We start from the raw sequence: 27,382 nt of genomic DNA on the forward strand, positions 1-27,382 counted from the left end.
GTATTTGTGGGTGATTTGCACATCTGTGAAACACTGAAAGGTATGCTGCCTTTTAGATAGGGACATTTTTGCTTATTTTTTTAACATGACAACATATACATGCTGTGTGTTACAACAGCATGGCTGCATAATCAGGGATGGGGGTGCTAGATTGACCTTCCTGTCTCTTGTTGACATGTGGTGCAAAACATGACAATGAAGGCCCTGTATAGCTGCACAGCTAAAGATTTATATAACTGAAGAATAGCACAAAATTCTGCTTTCAAAACTGGGGTAAACTGGGGTCTTCAGTTTCCAAACAATTACTAAATGTTGTTAAAAGGAAAGAGGAAGTAAACAAGCTACTGTTCCTACTTTTTTGGAATGTGTTTCATGCATCATATTTGGAAAGTGCATATATTTATTAAAAAAGTTCAATAGATGAAACTTCAAACATTGTGTTTTCAATTGAATACAAGTCAAACAGAATTTACTAATCACTGCTTTCTGTTTTTACTGGAATTTCATATAATGTCCCAACTATTTTGCAACTGGGCTCATATCCATGAATTGAGCTGTTTCCAACATGACTGGATGTGTTATCCAGTCAGAAATACAGCCAACCTTTGTTTACAAACAATCTAATTTGGTCTACTGTCCACACTGGAACCAAAAAGGGAGCAGATAGATGAAGATGAAATGTAAATTATTTTATTTGAAAACAGCACTGACCACAGGCATTTAATTGGTAACATCATGTTCTTTAGTCACTGGCTGGGACACATACATATAAAATAAGTTACACTGAAAAACAGAGTAAAAACATGGACACCGCTGCTATGAAACTAGTGATATAAAAGAGGGAATTCCACATTATTTAAATACAGACAGACTGGATTGTGTTCCAGACTCCAGTGTGTCACGGTCACTCTGTAAAAGAAACAGAAAACTGTATTCATCGCTTCCATTCAGCACAGCAAAAGGTCATTTTGTGTCACCTGATACACTGATGATAGTTGTGTCAGCAGCTCACTATCTGCATCCTGGGTAAACACGCCCACACAGTTCACATACAGAAGACACATTGCATGGAAAAAGCCAAACGTTCCGCCTAACCCCCCCCACCAAGTGCATTTAATGAGAATGCATGTACACCAATGTTCAAAGTTTGAAATCACTTTTCATTTCTTTGATTATTAATTTGTTATAGGTAATATATATGTTATATGTACATTAAACTACTAATTTAAAAATTAGATGTTCAATTAAGAATTTGGGAAGTGTCGGTGCACCTCCAGATTTCAAGACCATTTAACTGCCTGCTAAAAATAAAAGAACTAAGCCTTGCTAGAATTAAAACATTTGTGTGTGCTTGTTTTAAGGTGGAGCTTGAATTGTTTTGTTTATATATTTTTCATGCACCATTTAAAGAGATGGGTCAGAGAAAAATCTAATTTTCACAATTTTCCCACTTACCACAGATGTAGTTGAGCGGCCAAAAGATGTTTGGAGTGCAAATAATGGTTCTTTAGTTTATAACTGGAGCTATGAGGCTGATGATTTGTGACTTCTTTAAACTGCATCCAGATCTTTATTAAGGTCGAGCAGACTTGTCGGAGTGGTTTAAACCACTGTATGATGGGAATAACTAGGAACTATTAAAAACAGCAAGCATCCACTGTAGACAACAGTGTCCTCCTCAGGAGTGAAACAGCATCTGGGCCAATGACTGCTATAAATATGAAGGAATCTGATCCATGATCAATCCTGCATTGTAAATACCAGCCTTGGTGCTGTCTAAAGTGATCTAGGCTAGCTGGGTGACTATTGAGGTCTGGTATTTGTTAGCAACATTAGACTTTTAGCACTACTTATAAACCAAAGCTGACTGAATACATCTGGAAGTGGAAACTCGTGTTAACTGTGATGTGTTTAAAAACTCCAGCATCACTGTGTCTGATCCACTTGTACCAGTGCTATACACACTAACATGCCACCACAACATCAGAGAATGATCCACCACCCAAATAATACCTGCTCTGTGGTGGTCCTGTGGGACCTGACCATTAAAGGAATGGACAAAAAGGGGCCAACAAATCATTTAGAGAAACGGATATTTTAGGACTACAAAGCGCACCTTTATGGTAAGTGGAGCTGATAAAATGGACAATGAGTGTAGATACAAGAGGCGTACTTAATGAAGTGGTCAATCCATGTATAAGAATGATGTTTGTTTTATATTACAGAAAAACACTGATTACAAACTTTTGAACGCTATTGTACATGTATGTGTATGTGTATAGTATATGTTCTTGCCTTGTAGTATGCAAGAGTCTCATCCCAGCAGAGAGATGAGCATCACCACTCCCATGAACTGAGTGAAGAGAATCACTGGAGTCAGGAAGGACCACACAGGCCACAGTGCAATGTTAAAACTGTAAAACAAACACACACACATACACGCACACACACACACATACACGCACACACACACACACTTCAGAACATCAAACGTATAAAAACTAAGACTATAATTAAACCCTAAATACACAAGGGCTGTATGGTATATGAATAAAAACATATTGCAGTTTTATTGCTATGTGCTGAGATCGCTTCACTACAGATTATATCAGGTATGCTTATATTATTTTCACAACTCACTGAATTATAGTTTTTTTAAGCCAAATAATAAAAACAGGCTTAATTGAACAACAATGTACCATCCAGAGCCTTTCAAAGATTCTAAAATACTTTATGGAAAAAGATTGTTGCTCCAACAGGCTCTGTTTCTTATTGCTAGAGAGACCAGAAGAATGTAAAGTTATCAGTGTAATGCCTTTTATGCCTAAGAAATCTTGAATGCATCTTTGAGTCATTTCACAAACTTACCACAACCACCCTACACTATACTGCCACAGAGACCAGGTGCAGCGACATGAACATGGTGGTGGTGTTAGTGTGTGTTGCGCTGGTACGAGTGGATCAGACACAGCAGTGCTGCTGGAGTTTTTAAACACTTCTGTGTCACTGCTGGACTGAAAATAGTCCACCAACCAAAAATATCCAGCCAACAGAGCTGTGTGGGCAGCATCCTGTGACCACTGATGAAGGACTAGAGAATGACAAACACAAACTGTGCAGCATCAGACGAGCTACTCTCTCTGACTTTAAACCTACAAGGTGGACCAACAAGATAGTGTGTCTGACAGAGTGGACAGTGAGTGGACAGTTCACGAACAGACTAGCTCAAAGACAGAGACACATTCAAGATTTCTCAAATTGGCAATAAACTGAGACCTTCACGATTAACTGCTCTGTGGTGGTCCTGTGAGGGTCCTGACCACTGAGGATCAGGTTAAAAGGGAGCCAACAAATTATGCAGAGAAACAGACTGACTACAGTCTGTAACTACAAAAAAGTGCAATTATATGGTAAGTTAACCTAATAAAATGGACAGGGAGTGCAGAAACTAGAAGGTGTAGTGAATGAAGAGGCCGGTCAGTGTATATGCCAAATTTAAGCGTAATGCTACACTGTGTACTTGTTTTCAGTAAGCAAATGAATATTTTATTCCTACAACAAAGCACAACAGAACTCTACTGACATAACTAATCCATCCATGAGAACACTTGTGGGGTGTAGAAAGCTGTAACATTTGTGCAAGATTTTCTGAATGAAGAAAAAGGATTCAAAAGATTCCCAGTGAATACGAATTACAGTTCAAACTTTCGCCCACGGTCACCGAAAATCAAATTCAAACAGAAACACACTGAGCACACAAATCGTTTGTTCTTGTGTGAGACATAATGTGTGTATTTATATAGTACCTTTGGAAAGTATTCGCACTGACTTACGTCATCCTACCTTACCACACCGCAGTTTGTAATTTAATGTTTCATACAAATGTTTAAACGAAAATATGGGAAAAGGTGTCCTATTTCTATTTTCCAAGTATGAATTTTAACTACATATAACATATCGTCGTTGTCCAAAGAGAAGTAAGTATCTTCAAAATGGTAAAAAAGACAGCAAACACTTTCTTACCTTTACATGTAAGTTAATGTAAAGTTATTCTATGTAACTTTGGAACATTTCTACTGGTCCATTCATCAATTTTCACACAATGTAAATGGCATCTGCTGATCTCAGAAAGAGAAAACTAAAAATGGAATAACGTGACAGCGACTATATAAACTAATTTAAGTACATCTTAGTTTTTGCAGCATTTTGGTTCAATTTTGGCTCTTTCTTCTTAGCAAACCATTTTCAAATCCCCAAGGTTACAAGGCTTTCTCTGTTGTCAAGTTAAGAGACTGACTAGGCCATGCAAGCGCCTTTACTTCCTTCCCTTTTAGAAAGCAGTCTTCAGTTATTTTGTATGTTTGTGGTTGTTGTCTTGCTGATGAGATTAAATTCTCCTCTAATATGTCCTGGTACATTGCTCCATTCATGTTTTCTTTGATGACGTGTAAAGCCCCATTACCATTTGCAGAGAAGCAGCCTAATATCATGATGCTCCCACCTTCATACTTCACTGTAGATATGGTGTTATTGGGATCACATGTGCAACCCTTCTTTCTCTAAGCACAACAAGCTGAATTGTTGCCAAAGCGCTCTGTTTTTGTTTCGTCTGTTCAGAGTACACTGTTCAGAATTGTCTAAATTCTCGGAAAATTTTATGTCTGTGCTTGTTTTTAGTATTGTGTGAGGTGCAGGAACAGAAATGATCACAGTTCAGTTCACTGTTTATTGTTATGGAACTGTAAATATTGTGTAACTGCTGCCTTCAGGTTGTTCTGCAACTCTTTTCAAATGACTGCTGGCTTTTCTCTTTCATTTCTGAGAGAAATCTTGCATGGTGCACCTGTCTTTTATAGGGACACCAGGTGCAATCTGCATGAGAACATTTTATTGTTATATTTTATATTAATAGTAGAATGTGTTTTTTTTTTTTGTTAACCTTTACATAAGTGTATATTTTGTGTTAAACTGTTTGCCCAACAATTTCAGGAACAAAGTTGAAAGATAATATGTGAGTAAATTTGAAGTGAATATATGCACTGTAACTATATTAAATAACAAAAAAGTGTCTGAATACTTGTTTCCCCTCATTGTATATATTTAGTGTTCAACTAAATCAAGTAAACTTACATTTAACAGCAGTATTATATGTGATTCTTACTATGATAACAGTAAAGTTGTTGTAAGTGAAGTGTGGCCAAAATGAATGACTAATTCTGCATTCTCAGGGGATTCGCTTGATAATTCCATTCATTTCTTAATTGTTATATGCTGTACCTACCAGTTTGTCACAAATGAATACACTAAGAAAAACTTAACTATCACTTTAAATTACAATAATAGTTAAGCTAATTATACTTACATTTCAGTCATGCCTGCTAAATGTGCAGCTTTCATGCTACATCAGGTTTTTGTTTGGATGGTTTCTCTTGCATGCAGAACTCTAGTTTTTCTTTTAACAGCCTAAGTATCAATCTAAGCTTATGTTAGATAACCAGCCACAGTGTCTGGTGAGTGAAGCAAATCTAATAATTTTAAGATTTAAGAATAAACTGTGAATCTGTGACAAGCCATATGAAACTGTCATTAGTTTGAGATCCCTGCTGTATATGGTGCATTTGTGAATTAGCTCACCTTCATGAATAAACAACCATACATGGACTCTTCAATTCTTCACCCTCATAACTTACATATTAAGTCCTTTTCAAGCTGGATGTAATGTATGCGTTTTGACAGGTCGTTTCATACAGGATAAAGGATCTGTGTAATTTCCCCAAATGGCACCAAATAATGGTCAAAACACCAGCTTGCGGATGTTTACGTGAGCCGTTTTGTATTACTTACATGCTTAAAAATGTTGGATCTTCAAGGGTTTTTCGTTAAAGAAAACGGTTCTATATAAGGGTGCTTTTATTATTACAAGCTTGACATTGTAACAATAGAAGAACCCTTTTTAGAGCTATACAGATCACTTTTCAGAAAGTTGCAACACATTCTCCATTAATCTGAAGAACCCTTTCACGATGCAAAGTGATTGTGATCATGTGAAGGGTTCTTTGAGTGTTCATGGTACTATAAAGAACCATTTTCCTTACTAAAGAACCCCTGAAGAACCATAATTTTGTAAAAAGTGTGTAGTTTTGCATTACTGTGTCTGTTCAAACAGGACCACTATTACTGAGGGAGCTCTGAGGCTGGCGAATTATTGAAGGTAATTTGCTCCGGAATTATTACGTAGCAGACTTAAAATCTACGGACATTGCAGATTCATACTGGATTAAATGTTGGAAAATCATTTAAATTAAACCCCCCCAGGGAAATCTAAGGCAGCTCAAATAGGGCTCTAGCTTCTCTGTATTTACTGAATAGTCCATAGAAGTTACTAGTTACTAAATAAAAGGTTTTCAGATTAATAACTTAACAAGGCTACAGATAAAAGGGTTAAATATGCACTTCATTAATATGCAGACCTCGAGGCGTGTGCAGGAATGACAACAGCTTTTGCAGGCACTGGGAGGCATATATTTGATTGAAGTGGGTGAGTGCTGACTGCTTCCACCCACAATATCTAATGCTGATCCTATTTGCATGAGCCTGCTTCACCCATATGACATGCCCACCCAGCACCCACACCTGCACCCGCACACTTCGGGCTATGGTCTGGTCACATTTAGCCTTTACTCGGCACCGCAGGCCTACAACATGCCCAAGCAACCCCTGCAGTACAGGCTGGACCCATCGTACCTCCATAACAAAAAATAGAAAAAAAATCTAGAAATAAATATTTTGTGTATTTATAGGCTAAACAAAACAGTGAGAAATTGCATGTCACCGCAAGAGTGATATCACTGAGACAGACAAGCTTGTAGCAGCATTCATCTGTATCAACCTTATGTGAGTATTAGCTAACTATGTTTGATGACATGTCACGTTTTACAGGATTTAGGATCAACCAGAGACTGAACAAGGAGTGCTACATGATTCTGGAGCTCCAAACGAGAAGAGATGAAACACTTTGGCAGATCATCATGCATCCTTTCAACTGTATTATAAGATAAGAATAGAGGGGATAAGTAAAATGGAAACATTCAAAAATACAATAGAGCACCTTACATCATCAGAGCTTTTGCCTGAAAAGCTTGAAAAGATCCTGCACTGTCATCGGCACACCCAAAGTCTGAATGACTTCTATCACCAGGCAAACGCCCTCCACAGTCACATGAACCAGGAGCAGCATGAGACATTCAAATGTGTGAGAACAGTCATATTTGTATAATTGACAGAAAACTGTTCAAGTGTTGGGGTGGAGGAACAGAAGAGTGGTTGCTGATGAATTAAATGAACATCAACGAATACCCTTAATCAAACATTTTTAAACCTGATTAATTCTTTGGAATGATGACTTTTTTTAAAGCTGTTTTCATCAATGAATTCTTTCTGTTACTGCTGAATTGTATTTTTCCCCCCTAAAGACCAAACGTATAGCGTTCCCTACATTATGTAATTAAAAAATAAGTCTGATGTACAACAGATGAAAACAATGAACAGTTTTCTATTCTACTTTAGTTAGGAATGGCTAATACACAGATTCTTAATGTCAAATGAATGAATTATGTTACAAATCTTTTGCAAAATGCACCCCCAGATCAGTACAACCCTGTGTTCACACCGGTAGCGAATTTTCGCATCTTGTCGTCCAGATCGCTGATTGCTCATCGCCTGTGGGCGTTTCTGAACTCGAGCGGACCGTTGGTTGCCATGGTTTCACTGACACCAAGCACAAATCAGATGCATTCCCGCTAGAATTAAAAATCCTGGTGAGAAATCGCTTGTGTGCTTATTTTTATTTAATCCCTGTGTCTGCGTCAGTTTGTGAGGAAAACGCTATTTGGTCTTTGTGATTACTGTCTATTTGCGACGAATGCACCACTGCCATTATTCAATCTCTAGTAGGAACAACTATCTAGGAACCAAAAATGGAACGTACTGTTTCACAGGGGAGGAGATAAAGCGCGTATTACGCTGCTCAATGCTCAATTTCTATAGGTTATTGGCACATCACTTTGCTCCTTATTAGCATAAAGTTAAACTTCGCTCAACTTTGTCGCGTCGCTGACTCCGCTAACTTCGCGTCACCAACGTTCGCACCGCCTCCTATCGCTGGAAATCGCCAGCTCTCATTGACAACCAACGACCTCCGGACACTTTGTCGCATCGCGTCGCTGCCGATGTGAATGCAGGGTTAAGGTGTGCTGCCACTACAGAATGATCAAAGTGAAGACAACATTTAAGCATAACTATCAACTGCCTAAATGAGTGCTTTGACTCCATTTTTATATAACTGTATTTGCCAGTTGATGGAATTTTGTTAGTGGCTGTTCAGGAGTGTGACGTGTAATACAGACAATGACCTGCAGGAGGCAGCGATGAAGGCTGCAGTGGTGATTGGTGGAACAGCAGGATATTCCTGATCATAGTGTTTGATCCCTCTGAACCACTCCAGATACACGATACAGAACGCTGCCAGGCTCAGACTCACAGCTAGGAGCACCAGGCCCACGTTAAACCACCAGCTGCAAAAGAAAAACACATGCAGAGACACACACACAACAAACACACCTTATATCAACTGCAGGAGAAAACACACATGCACACACCAATGTCAACACACGCACAAAGCGATTACATTACTATATGCAGAGAGAACAGTGAAATATCTGTGACGCAAAACGACACAGGAGACCAAACTAAGCCAGGGCTTTAAGCTACTGCTTAATGTTCCTTTGGAAGTACCTGAACGTAATGGGCAGCCTGGATAACCTTAGACATTACACAGAAGGACGTACTTAATGTATATTAGCATAACACTGTAATTAGTCTCAGGTTTTAAAAACCTCTGTTGAAAAGTTTTGATGTAATGTCCAGTTTTAATTTAGTTTTCTCTGTACAAAGATGATACAACCAACACAGAAATGTTTTCAAATTGAAAGTTATTCTGTTGTAGACATTCTCTCCCCTTGCTTTTTACCTGGTAGCAGCAGGACCTTCACTGTGCATGGCAGCAACCCAGCAATAAGCAAGTCAGTGCAGCTCTCTGTGTTTAATTACTACAAACCTCAATTCCAAAAAAGTTGGGACAACTGAAAACTAGGAACAATGTTAAATGAAAAAAACTGGCATGATCCTGTGATGCATATCACCCTGTTGGCTCAAAAAATATGTTAATAAACAATCGTCAATAAACACTGTTCATTGCTGCATCCACAAACACAAGTTAAAACTGTTCGACACAACAGAAGCCATTTATAAACAATGTCAAAGATGCTGCTGACTTCTTTGGGCTTGGGCTTATTTGAAATAGAAAAATATACAGAGGAAATGTGTATCGTGGTCTGACTAGTTAACCTTACAGATTATGGAAATATTGCTTTGTGTTCTCCAGGCCAGCATCAAGTTTAAACCCAGGTCTGTCATAGCATGTGGGTATTAGTGCCCATGAATCTGAAAGTACAATAAATGTTAAAACATATACACATTCGGAGAAGTACATGGCCTATGATGTCTTTTTTCAGGGACATCCATGCTTATTTCAACATGACAAAGGCAAACCACATTCTGTATGTGCTACAACAGCATGGGGTTGTAACAGCAAGCCTGTCTCCCATTGGAAACGTGTGGCGCACTATGTAGCACAAAATATGACAACAAAGACCTCATATAGTTAATTAAAGTAGATTAAAGGAAAGGTGATGTGACACAATAGTTAACATTATAATGTATGAAACTTCTACTGTTGTGTTTTTGTTTTCATTTTAATATAGGTCGAAAAGAATTTCATAATCATTGCTTTTTTATTAGGATTTCACATGCTGTCCAAGTATTTTTGGAATTGAAGTTTGTATTTGAAACTTACTAATTAATAATACTTCATTTGCAGTATTGTAAACTCCAGCTTTTTAATTGTCTCAAGCACTATCATTCCTGTTGGCCTACATTATTTAACATACTTACGCCATCAGAAGTCATGCGTCCAGTTATGTCTCTATCCTCTAATTGCCTTAACTGTCTTAGATACATGCAAAAAAAATCACCCAACTCAAGGAATCCAACTATTGACTAAATAAAGTATAATGAAACAATTCTGGACTCAATGCTAGTACCTGCCACTCAAATAGCAAACTTGCACCCATGGAATTGCTGTCAACACATTGGGACACACTTGGTGCCACAACACAACTTATTTACTCTTACTTGAGTAATTTCCTTCATGAATACTTTTACGTGTACTTAAGAGAAAGATCTCTACAGAAGCAGTGCTTTTTATTTAAAATCAACAAATAACCAGTAATATTATGTTTTACCTTTCCCTCCTAACACCTCCACCACTGAGCAAAAACACAAAGCTAGCCAAGAAACCCTCCCTGATACAGTCACAGTACACTCCTAAAACAGAACGTTCTTCAAGCACTCTTTAAAGATAGTGGCCCTATAAGACACACTATATAAATGGCTCCATATAGAAACAAAGAACCAATGCATAATTAAAGGGTTCTTTGCATTGTGAAGGGATTCTTCTGATTCATGGGGAATGTGCTGTATATGGTTCTACCTGAAACCTTTTTTAAAACCAAAACACCAAACAGAGTTCTTGTATTGTTACAATGTCAAGCTTGTAACGATAGAAGAACCCTTTCTTCTAAGATCAACCTGCACAAATCTGGATTTGGCAAATGAAGAAAAACACTACCTGCTCAAATTAACAGTCCCAACTGTAAAGTTCTGTGTATGAGGAATAATGGTCTGGGGCTGTTTTTCATGGTTTGGAGTGGGTCCTTTGATTTTAAGTCTACAGCATATAATTACAATCGAAAGACCTGTTTGCTTCTACATTTCTAGCAACAGTTTGAGGGAGGCCCTTTACTGCTTAATGTACAAAACAAAGTGGATAAAAAATTGGTGTGGACAAACTTGACTGGCATGCACAGAGCCCTGACTTCAACTCTATCCAACACCTTTAGAATGAACTGCAATTCTGAGCCAGGCCTTATGCCTCACAACAATGCAAGACCTCACTTATGTTCCTGTGGACGTGAACCAACACAGCCATGTTCCAAAATTGAGAGCAAAGTCTTCATAGAAGAGTGGGGCTGTTACAAAAGCAAAGGGGGATCAACTCCATAGTCCCTCTGCATTCAGTCTCAGTTCTTCCACCTCATACCCTGTAGGTCCATCTCAGTCTCACTGTCAGCCTCAATCCTACCTAAAAATAAGTCCCACTGTCTCAATTCCTCCATCTGAGACCCGTAATCTCAGGCCTTCAGCTTCATTGCTTCAGCCTCAGACCTTCAGTCTTTCAGTCTTCAGCCTCAATCCCAATACATCACTTCCTGCCTCCATTTCGTCCTAATACATCAGTTTCACTGCCTTTCAGTTCTTTCTCTCCCTGAACAATGAATGAGGACTCCAACATACAGTGGGGGGAAAAAGGACACATCAAGTTCTCTCCTCCTTTCATGAAATGAACACTGTCTGATATCAGTGTACTGGCACATTCTAAAAATGACCTGCTGGGGTAATTTTCCACAAGCCACCACCCTGCGTGTAGGAATTTACAGAACACATGAAGCCAATTCAACACAAAGTGTATTCTGTACATTAAACAGTTCTGACCCAGTGTGAGTTTCACGTGACTGAATCTGTGAATAACTGGCCTACATGTAGGAGCTGCCCAGACGAGCCCCAGAGGACCATACCTTTTACCTGAGACCGGATCTCATGCTTTGTACCACTAATACTGTGACCACCCCTGTGCCACGAGAGAGCACCCGAACATGCGCGTGATGAAAACAGGTGGAGGTGTGTCTCCAGACAGTGCCAGCTGAACAAAGCAAAGAACATTTGTCTCCTCTGAGTCTTTGGTTATAGTCCCACTGTGAGGTGTCCACTATCATCTCGCACGGGACAGCAATGTTTACTCTAATAAATGTTTATAATAAAATAGGAGCAGTTTTATCTCTGAGGGCGGAGAATCGTCCATACTAATGGAGTAACTGATCATCAGATGTTTGTAGTCTTTCTCACATGTAATTCCTCAGATTTTAAATCTTTAATTGACATTTGTGTTTTAAGCGGATCAGGAAATGAAGAAGAAATACAACCTTGCCATCGTTCTGTAAATCATGTAAATATATTTGTATCAGTATGGTAGTCTACTCTGAAGTAGTGAGTATAGTGTGAGCTGTAAGCAAGACACCTAGCTAGCACACAGCAATTAAACTAAAAAAAAATACCTAGCTTACTATCATTTACTGATGTTACATTCATATCATAATTTCCCATCAATATAATTTTAAAAGGTATGTCTGTAATATTTATTTTTATAGTCACTATTTTGTTATTTAGTCAAATTTAATTATGACCTACAAATTTAGTTAATCTCCTAAATGGCGAGGACCTGCCAACATGTCCAAACTTCCAGTAAATGCTTCTATAATTTAAGAATAAGCCAGCTTGTTTGCACTGTAGTCCATGTAATTACTGAATAACACTGCATGACAGGCCTTAGGATGTAATAAGCCTGGAGTCTCAACTCTATCAAACTGAGCATCTCGCCAGCAATCCATTCTTAGAATTTGCCCATGGCCCTTTATGCTCCTTTATATCTGGTGCCAGAAGAGTTATGGTGTGTGCACATTCTGCCGGATGTACCCTGATTTTTTTCAGAGTGAACGTAAAAGCTCATTCAGAGCATAGTCCAAATTAGTAAGCACCGAGCTTGACTGAGTTTATCAGAGTTAAGAAAACTGTGTCTGCTGTTTGACCAATATTCCTAATTATGTGTTTGCGTGTTCAATAATGTAGTTTGTGAGACAAACCGAATAAAAGTTGACAAATCTTCAGCTCTGCTAATGTCATGTCAACTTTGTTCATGTTCTTTACACATCAAATAAACATAACAGCACAGAAAAATTGCATTATTCATAGAGAAGAGCACATTAAACAGAAAAAATAGACACTGTTCGAGTCGATCTTGAAGGGTTAAATATTAATAGGTAACCTTTATGAAATTACCTCAAATGATTTTGTGAGGGACCAGGCCAGTGCACATACACACATCTTGCTCTGATGTCTTGTTCAGGTATTTTCACACTGTTGTATTAGAGTGGGAAGCAACGCCTACATCTTTCTACCAAACTTTGACATCATAGGAGACAAGAACATTGTAATGAGCCGTTATCGTTTTTTCTGCCCCCAATAAAAAGTCTGCTAGCCTTCTTTTTTTTCTGCTGTTCTGAAAGCTTGGCAAAGGTGGCTATGCCTAGTTCCAGTTAAGCTAAGTTAAGATTGGACAAACCCACGGGAGTAGTTTATCCAGGACCTCATTTGTAGACACTTGCTTTAAGTTCATCAGCCAGCAGTGTTGTAGTATTCGAGTCTGGTCTTGGTCTTGAGACAAGTGCTGTTGCCTAATAAGGTAAGCACACAGCCTACTATTTTAGGCCAAAGCTCTTTTTTGGGGGGTACTTTTTTCCTATTCCTGTGGTTAAGGGGATATCTGGATGGATACTCAGACACTGAATACCAAAATCTATCCGAATGCAAACCCCTACTTGCGCTAACCTAATACATTTACATTCCCGGCATTAAGCAATGTTATCCAGAGTGACTTACTAATAAGTGCTGTTAATATATTATGCATTATATGCAGAGCTGAACTAAGACAAGCTAATTTAATGATATATTATTTTTTAAATCACTATTATAGTATCTATCATATATAGATTCAAAAATTTTTTCAATCTTAATCTGATCTTGGTCTTGGTCTTTACTCAGTGTGTCCAGGTCTCGGTCTTAACTCAGTCTCACTTTGAACGGTCTCGACTTCAAAACTTTCAGCTAGTTTGATGTGGACTGCAATCAAGGCTTGTTAATTTATATATAAGTACACACTGAGTACACACACACACACACACACACACAGACACACACACACACACACACACACACATATACATATATATATATATATATATATATATATATATATATATATATATAGAGAGAGAGAGAGAGAGAGAGAGAGAGACTATGCCTCTGATTTACAGAGTATAACAGAACAATAATAACTCTAAACAATAATAACTAAGAAAGGTTAACATCAGGGATTAATATGAAGGGTATCTTGGTTTTTGACCAGAACAGTGGAACAGACCACACAATAGGACATATTTAGTCTAGCTCTGTCTAACCTTGCACTACTAAATTAAATCCATCAAGGCCTGCAGTGTCTACACGCATTTGCATCAAATCCCCTGGTTTAACTAACTAGCTCTTTGTTGAAGAGAAAAGTTCCTCAGTGAAATCAGATCACTGAATCCAAGATAGGCTACATTGATCACAGTGAGATGAGAGTAATAAGGATGCTCAGTAAAGTGAGACCATGCTGGAGCTTAGCCAGCTAAAGCAGTACATTCAGCACACATATTGCCACTGTCGTCTCCAAAACAGAATGTTCATAGTGGATAGGAAAACACTGATAATTTTAAATGTATATCAACATCTTTCAAAACCTTCTGGACCATTTCTATTGGTCCATTCAGCATGAAATATTCTTACAAATTCAAGAATTCAAATTGTGTTTAAAAGAAAAAAAAAAGTTACATTTTGGTATGTCCGCACACACGAGTCATGCGCGCACACACACACACACACACACACACACACACACACACACACACACACACACACACACACATACACATACAAAACATCTTTAATCACATCAGAAAAACAAGCCACCCCCAGTCGCTCCTAGTTTTTACTATTGGAATAGACTATCCATGGGTCAGGCAGCTGCTTGGGGCAGTGCTACAGCAGGGCATGGTCCCTCTGACACAGAACAGCTTTATAATTTGTTCTTGCTCTTGATTTATTTATTTAAATTCATTTTAGATGCTTAAGTAAATCTATTTTTGTAGGCTTTACAGTGGCTTATTATTGTGATATTTCTTCACTTCTTAATAAGAATGGTTTTCAACAACCAAAAGCAAATCCTAAATATTTTTACTGTGCAAAATAGTAAAAATAAAACTGAACAATATATAGACAAACCTCAAACCTATGTCAATACTGCTGTCTAATACATGCGTACCACAAAATCAATACGGGGCTCACGAGACAATATCCGCCGTAAATCGAATACAGTTAGAATTCAGGCTATTAAATGTGTGATATCACATATGGTACATTACATGTTTTTGCTCCATTTAAGGTGGAACAGTGTTTAGCTCCATTTAAGGTGGAACAGAACATTTTACTAAGCAGTTACTTTTCCCCCACAGGATTCAAGCAGCTGCCAAGTGCAGATTCTGAAAGGGCAAAACAAAAAACTTTGTAGGGATGATAACAGCTACCGATTTCCACCTCTTTTGTGGTTGTTGAGTCCACCTTTATTCAGTTGTGGATTCCACAGTTTGCTGGGAGTGATTACACCATATTAGAAAATCTCCTCTCACACTTATTTCAACCAGAACAGACCACACTTTACATGGAAACAGATGATATATGATTGTAAATGAATTTGTAATGCTCAGTTTATTTAATGCAGAGCTGTAACCTTATAGTTTACAATTTTTGTGTTTACTTTTATATGGATACTGTACTTTTGTTTACATTCATTTTAGTTTATGTCTTCTGAATAAATTACTTGTGCCAGTTATCCTTCAACAAGCACTGCTGTCTTCTGGAGATAACAGCGGTAATTATCAAAACATAAATAAATAGAAAAATAAGTGTTGAAGATATGTTAGCATTTCTTCCAATTCTGCAATAAATACAAAAATGTACTGTATCATGATGCAAAACACAATATGTATCATATTGTGAAGTTTGTATCATTACACCCGTATATCAAACGTGCTGGAAAAGTTGACTGGTGTTCCAGTTTATTTCTCCTAACTGTGTGTTTCCTAAGTTTGTGTAACATCACAATTATCCTATACATGCTAAACTCAGTGACAGTACGGCTTAGCTTTACAGCGAATAGACACGGTTTCTAAAGGGCATTTTCCCCATATATAGATCTTTCCTTGAAATTCTCTGGTCGAATTACATGTTCTGTTGAATTTCTAAGTGATAAGTTAACATTTCCTCTACAGAGAACACGCTTTTGCACATTTGAATGCACAACCACTGTTTATTTACTGAATCTAACTTATTGGGGAAAACAATAACATCTCTGCAAAAGTTATGGCACATTTTCTAGTTTTTTCCCCCCCAATATATTAAACTCAGCAAATAAACAGAAACCGCAGACTATTTATTAAATGTTCCCTGTAAAGAAGGTGTTAACATACTTTGTATACCAACACAACCTTCTCTACAGAAAAAGAGAGCAAAATTCTAAATAATAATAATAATTATTATAATTATAATAGTAATAATAATAATAATAATAATAATAATAATAAATTTGTTTTCAAATGCCTTGTAACTGAAATGCTCAATAAGACATCTAAAAATACTTTCTGGTATATATTTCAATCTACACTGTTTAAGTTCTAAGTGAGTCCCTGTAAATTTAAATATTCAAATCTTTTTACGACACTCTGCATTTAGAAAGCTGGTCTAATACAGAAGATAATTTAAAGCAATAGTATAAAGGATGAATCTGACTTTTGTGAGTACGTTGAAAGAGTATACGAAGACAACTCAAAACACGGTGCAGGACATGACTGAATTATGTACTACTGTCATCATCAGTATAATTTTGCATTCAATATACAAACATCAAGTCAGACCTTCTTTTTAAGCCTGTCTCTGACGTTAATACGTACAGACGTATGACATGGCCTGAAAAATTCGCCCCCGTACCTTTGAGTTTTAAATTATTATTTTAGGCTTTTCACAGACTTGCAGCAGCGCACACAAACACCATATTTTAGTGTGTTCTTTTTTCCTCCAATCTCAGTAATGCCACATCTTTGAGTTTTAACAAAAAATATTAGAGTTCCACTTTAATAAAATACACTTAAAGTCAGATTACTAATAAACTAAAGTAATGGTGAGCAACTGCATAAACAGCACTCAGAGAGAAGATTTTGACTTAGTCTGTTATTTTTGAAGGTAAATCCATAACTGTGTCTTGTGTGCGGTAATAACTGTAGAACTGTGGAAAGTGAGCTCTTCCTTACTGCACGTAACCAAAGCATTGTATCTACACTGGCTATGTGCCTACAACATGTGATCAACCGATTGCTGTGGAAGATAAGAAGACAAATGCAAAAGAAACTCACTAATCCTTGTATTTTTCCACTTGAACATGAGCATGAGAGACTGAATGTTCCCTGAGGTGAGAACAATAGCACACTGAAACCTTGTGAAATAGGGCTGGCTTTCCATACCAGACGTCTGTACCCTGCTAGGATTCTAAAGCATGCACTGCTAAAAGCCTTGTGGACACCACCTACATGTCTTTAAAGGAAAAGTTTTGCAAAAAAAATCTAATTTACACAATTTTTCACATCCTAGATGTAATCAATCAGCTGTTCATCTCTTGTCTAAAATAGCTGACTGCTGCATTCAGTTACACAGTAAGGTTTTGCCCATTTTTGCAATTAAAGTAATACTGTATCCTTAATAGCACCACATTCTGCTGCATTATTTCAAACTTAAAAACAGTCAAATAAGTTCAGTTCACTCACCAGGACGAAAAATAAATGAAAGCAGTGCAGGACTTTAAACCCACCATTCAATAAACGTCAAAGCTTCAATCTAACATCAATTTCTAAATAGTAAACAGCGCTGATAACCAGGAGAGAGTAACTGGTAAGCGTTAGCTTAGATAGCATGCTGCTCACCACAGAACAGGTTTGATTCTGACTAACAAAAGCTTGACACAATTTTAGGTGATAAGGATTCAACTCTGAGGAAGCAAAGTCAAGCGATGTTAGACCAGCTCCTCTCTTAAAGAGATCCAAACACCCTAGTGCAGGTTCGACTAACTGGTGCTCTGCTATCACAAGTATAGATGATAAAAACTTACAACAGCGAGAGCAAAGCCAACTGATTGATGGTGGAGTGACAGAAAGCCAAAATCAACCTTGTTCTGTAGTGCTTTAAGCTGTAGCCTGCTAGGCTAAGCTAAAGCGAGTGCACGGTGCCTCCCACAGCAGTACGGGCTTGGTTCTATTGAACCGATGATTAAAAACACCCATTTAGAGGATATAGACTCGAATTTGTTCTCTGGAGTGATAAATCACGCTTAACTATCTAACAGTCTGATGGAAAAATCCGGGTTTGGCAGATTCCAGGAGAACACTGCCTGCCAGAATGTTTAATGCCAACAGTAAAGTTTGGTGAAGGACAATGGGCTGGGGCTGTTTTTCAGGATTTATGCTTGGACAACTATATTGCTCTAACATTGTGGCAACAATTTGGGGAAGGCCCTTTCCTGTTCCAGCATCACTGTGCGCCTGTGCACAAAGGATCTCCATATTAATGCCCATGATTTTGGAATGGGATGTCCAATAAGCTCAAACAGGTGTGTTGGTCAGGTGTCCACATACTTTTGGCCATATTGTGTATATTATGAATGCCTGTCCTTGTACATAATATGTGTACATGCGTGCTACCAACATCAAGCACTGTAAACCGTACGCATGCTGAAAAAGAAAGACACATATACAGGTGTTTTTTTTTTTAATTATGTTTCCTGTAATTGACTATATATTTCTAAATTAATTACTGAAAAGGACTTTTGGGTCTTCCCTTGTACAGTTGGTACAAGCGAGTTTTATAGAGCAACTCAGAAGTAGGCTAAGGCGTAAAGAAATTACTTTTCCATAAAGTAATATAAAATTAATATATTATAAAATAATATATTATAAAACATAATGAAGTTTGACAGAAGTAAACAGTAACTTGCAATGAACTGTTCTGTTTTGCGTAACTACCCCAACACTGATCCTAAACCACATCAACAAGTCTGCACACCCTTAATGAACTGCATAACCTGGATGCGGTTTGAGTGGATTAAGAGAAGTTTTGGGGATGTATTGGCGGAAAAGATTCGGGTGACTATTGACATGTAGTGTTTTTGATTTTTCATTGAGCTATTGCCTAAACTGATGGTAGTGGAGCGCACAATATAACGCATCAGTCAGGACACAAAAGTTACATCACAGGACAAAGATGATCAGTCAGAATTACTCTGTATTGACCTGTAGTGACCCTTCTCTCTAAGAGAACAAGTGGACCCCAAACCATGCCAGTAAAATGTCCCCATCATAACAAACCACCACCACACCCCCTTCCTGTAGGGGTCAACTATTCAGGCCTGTACTGCTCTCTTTGTGTACTCCACACAAGCACTCTCCCATTTGTCGAGAAGGATGTCTATATCAGTGCCTATGGTTTTTGCACCACTGAACTCTCATCTGTGCATTTGTCTTTGTAATGAGGGCTTTAAGCACTGAAGCCCTGCTATAACATTCCTCTCTATGTAGTAGTGAAGAGACTGATCTTGCAGACATAGTATCATCACAACCTGCATTGACAATGCCAGATGGAAAACAAAACGGAATCAAACCAGCAGTTCTACATGAACTGGATCTGTTGACCACAGCAGTAGACCACTGTTATCTGTGTATTCATATATCCCTTAGTTTGTGCTATCTGAAACATTAACTAAGGACTGGGACTGGCACTAGTCTCAGTACGTGTAATCAGTCTAGTTCCACCACAACAGTACATCAGTGAATGTGAAATGCAAGCAGCACTGAGCTACATTTACCTCAGGCCAGTGGAAGTGTTTCTGGTGTTTTTTAGCATGTGCTCTTATTCTAGTGTAAACAGGAAGAGAATTATATTACAGTGCATTGGCAGACACACTGTGTTCTCACTATAAAGGAACACTGTTTGATACAGGTTTGCTAATCCAGCAGATTAACCTGACTACACCAGGTAAACAGCTACACTTCACCTTAACCAACCAACTACAGCTCATATGCTAATACTAGTTTCACTGCCTGAAGATCATGTTGAATCTCGTTCACCCAAAAATCCATTTCATCCAAGCTTTCCCTCACTCCAAAGATAGTCAATAAGTCAGGACATGTTTGCTTTGCTTCTTTAGTTTTGTACCAGACCTACAAGGCTAATGTCGCTAACAAGTAATGTATGCGTACACTTGCAAACTGCGTGCCTAAATCATCATAAATTTACATCAAATCACGTGGCATCTTACGTTATCTCAACATAACTGTGGTTGGTGTGGTGTAGTGGGTAACACCTCTGCCTTCTACACTGTAGACTGGGGTTCAATCCCCACCTGGGCAAACACCCTACACTATAGCTATAGAGTCCTTGGGCAAGACTCCTAACACTGCCTTCACCTACCTGTGTAAAAATGATCACACTGTAAGTCGCTCTGGATAAGAGCGTCTGCCAAATGCCATAAATGTAAATGTAACTCAAACTCACACACAGTTTAAAACAGTAGAGGCAGCTTTCCTGAAGCGTGATACTTCGTACTAGGGTTGGGCAATTAATCGAAAAGTAATTGAAACCGACCTTCAGAACCTCTAACTGACGTAATCTTGCCCTTGCCGGTTATTTAGATTTTTTTTATTCTGTTCATCCTTTCCCCACTCTGTGTGTTCATGAACTGTCCCCTTAAAAACTTACTACCACGTGTGTAGTCACATGACTCCACCACGTCCAGTCTGCGACATGGAAGCTAAGGCTATGTTCACACAGCAGGTAAAAGTGGCCCATATCTGATTTTCTCACCAAATCCGATTTTTTCGTGTGGCTGTTCACAATATCTTTTAAATGTGATCTGTATGCGACATCAGTTCGAACAGATCAGCTCCTAAACCGACCCGCATGCACAAAAGAACAATGTGTCACGTTGCTTCACATGGCTCATCTAGAGGTAAACAATCATGGCTATGAACAAACACCAGTCGCTCCTGGAGGTTTCAGTTTCATCTTCGCCAGGGTCACAGGAGTCATCATGAAGCTTCACTGACTGACAGCTGGGCTTATCACCCAGAATGTGTTCGAGCTCACTGTAAAAAGGGTTTGGTCACTTCTTTGGTTCACGTCCTCTGATTCTTTAAACTTTGCTTTCAGACTTCTAATTGTTCTTCGACACAGCAGCCTCGCTCTCCTCCAGCCGTGTTCGGCCATTTCTTTCGAAATCTCTTCAAACACGGAGGCGTTTTGGATAAGTCTCTTCTAATTTTTGTACAGAAATGTTTATTAGGTGGTCAACGGATGTCGAGTTGGATTGACATAAAAGCTGCGTGAATTCCGATGTGGCTGTTGAGATGATTTACATTAAGATATGCAGAGCATATTTACAGTACAAACCTTGTCAATGAACTATGAGGGGGGAAAAAAACAAACAAAAAAATAATCATTAATTAATCTTCATCGAGGTAAAATATTCAATTAATCGTGATATTGATTTCAGGTCATATCGCCCAGCACTACTTTACTCGAGTATAAAAATAGTACAATCCTATTTTTTTTGTTGTAGTTAATCACTGTTAATCAATAATTTGAATGAACCAAGTAAGCTCCATCAGAATGTATTACATTTTTCCAATAACATTAACTTCACTGTGATTTTCATTGGTTTCTCATTTCAATCGAGGACAAGATTGGCTGCATGTTTCAAGCAATAACTGTATATGCACTATATGGACAAAAGTATTGGGACACCCCTCCTAATTATTGATTTCAGGGGTTTCTGCTACACCCATTGCTAACAGGTAGATAAACTTAAGCACATAGCCTTGCAGTCTCGATAGACAAACACTGGCAGTAGAATGGGTCGCACTGATGAGCTCAGTAACTTTAAACATGGCACTGTTATAGGACGCCACCTCTGCCACAAGCCGGTTTGTGAAATTTCTGTCCTGCTAGATCTGCCCCGGTCAACTGTAAGTGCTATTATTGTGAAATGGAAGCATCTAGGAGTAACAACAGCTCAGGCACCAAGTGGCAGACCACACAAACTCACGGAGTGGGGCCGCAGAGTACGGAAGCACACAGCACCTATCATCTGTTGAATCACTCACTACAGAGTTCCAAACTGACTCTGGTAGCAACATCAGCGAAAGAACTGCGCATTAGGGGCTTCATGGAATGGGTGTCCATGGCCAAGAAGCTACACACACGCCTAAGATAAAAAAAACACAATGCTATGTGTCAGATGGAGTGGTGTAAAGCATGCCACCACCAGAGTCTGGAGCAGTGGAAACGTGTGCTGAGGAGTGATGAATCGTGCGTCTCTATCTGGCAGTCTGATGGATGAGTCTGGGTTTTGTGAATGCCAGGAGAACGTTACCTGCATGACTGCATTGTGCCAAGTGTAAAGTTTGGTGGAGGGGGGATAATGCGATGGGGTTCTTTTTCAGGGACTGGGCTAGGCCCCTTAGTTCCAGTGAAGGGAATCTTAATGCTTCAGCAGATCAAGACATTTTGCACAACTGAATGCTTCAAAGTTTGTGGGAACAGTTTGGGGAAGACCCTTTTCTGTTCCAGCATGACTGTGCCCCAGTACACAAAACAAGGCCCATAAAGGCTCAGCTGGTGGAGTTTGATGTTTAAGAACTTGACTGGCCTGCATAGAGTCCTGACCTTAACCATACTGAACACCTTTGGGATGAACTAGAATGGAGATTGTGAGCCAGGGCCTCTCGTCCAACATCACTGACTGACCTCACAAATGCTCTTCTGGATGAATGGGCAAAAATTCCCACAGACACACTTCAAAATCTTGTAGAAAGCTTCTGTAAGTGTAATGTGTAGGTGTCCCAATATGTTTGTCCATATAGCAAAACATATATGGACCAAGTCTGAGTAGAAAACATTTCTGGCTTTTAACTGAAGCCATCTTTGAATGACTTTAACTGACTTTTGCTTTGAATGACCCCATACTTTAATTATGTTTATTTTATTAAAGCAAATGATTGAAAACATTCAATTTTACCTTTCTCTTCAATTAATGCCCTTTGCTTAAACAGATCACACTGTAATACTTGTAAATATCTAAGGTCCGAATTTGTAATTGTTTTTATTTTTTTTTTTTTCGTTTTGTTTTTTTTAAACTGTGGGACTGCAGTTTGAACTAATTCAGTAGAATGATCCACATATCATGTATAAAAGTATAGCTTAAAAGCCATTTAATTTTAGCAACAGAACTACAATCACAGATTCTAGCAAAGCAACATGTAGCACACGGGCAGCAAGGGTCAAACTAGGAAAACGTGTTAATGGCATAAAAAAAATTGTGGTGCTATTAATTTTACATGTTAACATATTATTAACAACAACTCCTCACTCTGACTGTACATAATTTACATATCAGCTTGACAGTAGTTACCATATAATTGAAAGTAGCCACTTAGTATCAAGTCTCAAAAAGTTCTTTAATTAACAGATCTGCATTAATTACCTTTTAATATCGCTGTTTTCTAGAACGACGTTGAAGAAATCTACGTAGTAGGTCAAACCCACGGAGGCCAGGATCCAGAAGACTGAGTGTCGGTTAATGCGGGGCAGAGGTTTAGACTCTGCTTCCTTACCTGCCATTGAAACAGAGAAACGTCAGATAACATTACACTGTCATACAGTCGTATCATGGCGTGAAATGGCCTGAATGTGGAAGACAAAACTTTAAGACAAAAGTGCTGAGCAAAGGTCAAGCTTCCAGAGGAGCTTCGGTGGAGCCCTGTGATGCTTTAAGGAAACATGCTAATTCAGCTGGACTGCAAACAGTCATGAATATATACCCATCAGGCATAACATTATGACCACCTCCTTGTTTCTACACTCATTGTCCATTTTATCAGCTCCACTGCATATCTCTGCATACTTTGTTAGCCCCCTTTTACCCTGTTCTTCAGTGGTCAGGACCCCCATGGACCCTCACAGAGCAGGTACTATTTGGGAGGTGGATCATTCTCAGCACTGCAGTAACACTGACGTGGTGGTAGTGTGTTAGTGTGTGTTGCACTGGTCTTAGCAGATCAGACACAGCAGTGCTGCTGGAGTTTTTAAACACTTCTGTGTCACTGCTGGGCTGAGAATAGTCCACCAACCAAAAATATCCAGCCAACAGCATCCTGTGGGCAGCGTTCTGTGACCACTGATGAAGGACTAGAGGATGACCAACACAAACTGTGCAGCAGCAGATCAGCTATCGTCTCTGACTTTACATTTACAAGCTGGACTGACAAGGTAGGAGTGTCTAATAGAGTGGACAGTGAGTGGACACAGTGTTTAAAAACTCCAGCAGCACTGCTGGAGCACAACACACACTAACACACCACCATCACGTCAGAGTTACTGCAGTGCTGAGAATGATCCACCACCCAGATAGTACCTGCTCTGTGAGGGTCCATGGGGGGTCCTGACCACTGAAGAACAGGGTAAAAGGGGGCTAAAAAAGTATGCAGAGAAACAGATGGACTACAGTCTGTAACTGTGGAACTACAAAGTGCACCTACATAGTAAGCGGAGCTGATAAAATGGACAATGAGCGTAGAAACAAGGAGGTGCTCATAATGTACTGCTTGATCGGTGTATGTCCAAAGGCATCATCGTGTGAGGATTTTCATAAAATAGACAAACACTTGTATCGCCTTTATAGTAGCTAATGAGCCTTTTGACTCAAAATGAATATCCAGCAAAAAGTAATATAATTTCCCATTGACCCAAAAAGACATGTATGGTGTCCATTGTGTGGTCCTTTAGTTTGGCACTGGCACTGGACCTAAGCCCTTCCAGGAACTGAACTGGACAACTCTGCTTTAAAAGAACCTATCACCTTAACCCCTTCAACTCCACATGTAGCACTTCACTATCTACACAACCTACACATTAGTTTCACAGTAATTACTGAAAAAGGTGTATTAGTTACTGAATAATAAGTTTAGGCTTCAAGGGTTAGTATACAGGAAGAGCATTCAGAATATACCATCAGCAATTCGCAAGTGCACTTTGGGGCAATGAACATGAAAGAGTGAATCTCCTTTCCACTGCCAGCATCCATTAGAACAGATCAGACACTGTAGGCTGACAAGATCAAGCTTCTAGCCAGCAGTGGCACTAGGCCAAATGACCTTTACTGTCGCCCACTGACCAGCGCACCCGTCCCCATCCGGGCATGGCACCACAGCCCAGCACAGCTGCTGCCAGCCAGCTGAACCAGCCTGCACACAGTATAGTCCTCATGTTGTTGCAAGCGAAATACAGTTTCATTTGGGTCCAACTGAGCTTAACTGTCTAAAACAGGTGTTAATGCAACACTGCAGGTGTTAATGTAACACAAGGGATTTTGCTGTGAAGATTAACTTTATAAATAGCTTCAGAGCAGGTCTGCTCTGGTTTGTGCTGTAAGTCTTCTTGACTTTTTATTAAAAACTGGCCTTTTCGATGTAAACACGGACAGGAGAATGGGAATTTAGACTCAGATGAAGCTGCGCTGCACTTTTTCGCAGACTTCCCGGATATTTGGTTGGAGTTAAACCAGAGAGACCTTCTATTTTCTACACGTTTGCACCTCTGCATTCACTCTAGGGGCGTAAACTAACCAGCGAAATCTTTCTAAATCACTTACTCTTCTCGTCCTCCTCCGAGACGGCTTGTAAAAGCAGTTCAGCATCTCTTTTAAAGCGGTTTCTCAGAGTAAGAATCTCGCTTTCTGCGAGTGGAGCTTCCATCGCTGCAGGTTCAGAGCTGACTTCCGAGAACGGCCTTACGCTCCGATGACGTAACGATGAGCGTCAGCGTGCTGAGCTCATGGCCAATACGTGCACAAACCGAATACTATTATTACTGCCAACCCTGTCCCTCTTTTTAGCGGAATTTAAATCACTACTCCGGTCCTTACATCTTGTAGAAACTAAGAAAAGTAATAGATTTTTTAATTTCTATAACCAGCTTTACGGAGAGACACTTGATTAACTGGCTTTCCTCTTGTGTGTGTGTGTGTGTGTGTGAGAGAGAGAGAGAGAGAGAGAGAGAGAGAGAGAGAGAGAGAGAGAGTATGTATATGTGTATGTATGCATTTCCTTTAGACATATAGGTTTTTTATATGCAGGTTGTTGGGTTGCATCCTTACTCTCTGACGTCATGATGTGCTTGGATGGTATGATGATATTGCTGAGAGTACTGTTCACATATTTTTATATGGTGTCTGATAATGTATTAGTCTGACGTTGGTTGTATATTTCGTATATTCTTTAAATAAAAAAAAATACTTATTACTAATCAACTCTTACATTTAACGTATATAAAAAGCTAAAATTGAAAAAATTATTGTTTAAAAGTATATATTAAAGAAAGATTTTCTGATTCCCTTTTGTCTGTTTTTTACATAAACTAATGATCCTTATTGTTACGTTTAACTAAATTAATACATGTTATATAAAGAATTGTTGCATTACCTCTAAATACTTAATTACTGTTATAAACTGATCTGAAATTCCTTTTCCACATTCTTCTTATTGTGCATTATATACTTATTTGCGTTTGAAGATCAGTTTGAGCACGTATGATCTTTTGTAATTATATATCTGTTAAGCTTTCACTGCATGGTGTTACCATATGGCACCACTGACCTTTTTATTACGACAAACAACAGAATATGGACAAAATTGTCCATATTGACAACGTAGAGTCATACAACCTTCTGAACAGGGTTGTTTCATTCCAGGAATTCTGGAGTCGACTTTGATTCCAGTTGTAAATGACAGGAATCATTGGGGATTATTCCAGGAGTTGATTCCACACAATCATCTCGATTCCAAACACTAAGACATGGAGAAGGATATCTGGCAAAAATAAAGAGTAAAATATTTGCTATATTTGACCTTCAAATTTGGAGAACCTACGCTAGCTAAATGAGCTGGGCTAACAGGGGTTAAGTTGTAGTAGTTGTACTGGCTAAGTTGATCATATAAAGGTGACCAGCTTAGGGTATGTTTTTGAGCTACAAGCCCAACTGATCTCAGCTGGAATTTTCAGCAGGGCAAACTTGCTAATTGGAAAATTGTCTAAATATGATTTTTTGGTCAAACCATTGTATTCAGACTTTAAACACTTCCTTTCTCTGTCTATGTCAAGGAAGAGGAATGGACGGCTGCCAATGCACCTGTTGGAGGAGAGCACACCTGTTAGAGTGGCACACCTGCATGGCTGGCTGTGGGTGAGCAGGTTCAAAAGGTCAGCTGTTCCAACAGGAGCCAGGTGAGAGGTAGATTTGTCCAGCTCTGCTGGGCTCTGCCAGCAGCACTGCTGTGGAACGCAGTATCAGTGTCTGAGGCTACAGTCTGCCAAGCAGGTCTAGAGTTCAGCTAGGAAATAA

The 27,382-nt window shown here is 38.9% G+C and overlaps 1 protein-coding gene across 1 annotated transcript; it reads right to left on the reverse strand.

Annotated features, from left to right (window-relative positions):
• Positions 1 to 674: 674 nt before the first annotated feature.
• Positions 675 to 25,774, reverse strand: tmem128 (transmembrane protein 128). The gene is made up of 5 exons (XM_036589818.1): positions 25,634 to 25,774; positions 23,468 to 23,597; positions 8,412 to 8,573; positions 2,296 to 2,414; positions 675 to 909 (listed from the first exon to the last, which is right to left on the reverse strand). The coding sequence occupies exons 1-4, from the start codon at positions 25,734 to 25,736 to the stop codon at positions 2,315 to 2,317; spliced, it is 495 nt and encodes a 164-aa protein (XP_036445711.1). The 5' UTR covers positions 25,737 to 25,774; the 3' UTR covers positions 675 to 909; positions 2,296 to 2,314.
• Between the last annotated feature and the right edge of the window lie 1,608 nt (positions 25,775 to 27,382).

Source organism: Colossoma macropomum, unplaced genomic scaffold (assembly GCF_904425465.1).
Source record: "Colossoma macropomum unplaced genomic scaffold, Colossoma_macropomum, whole genome shotgun sequence".
NCBI classification, from domain to species: Eukaryota; Metazoa; Chordata; class Actinopteri; order Characiformes; family Serrasalmidae; genus Colossoma; species Colossoma macropomum.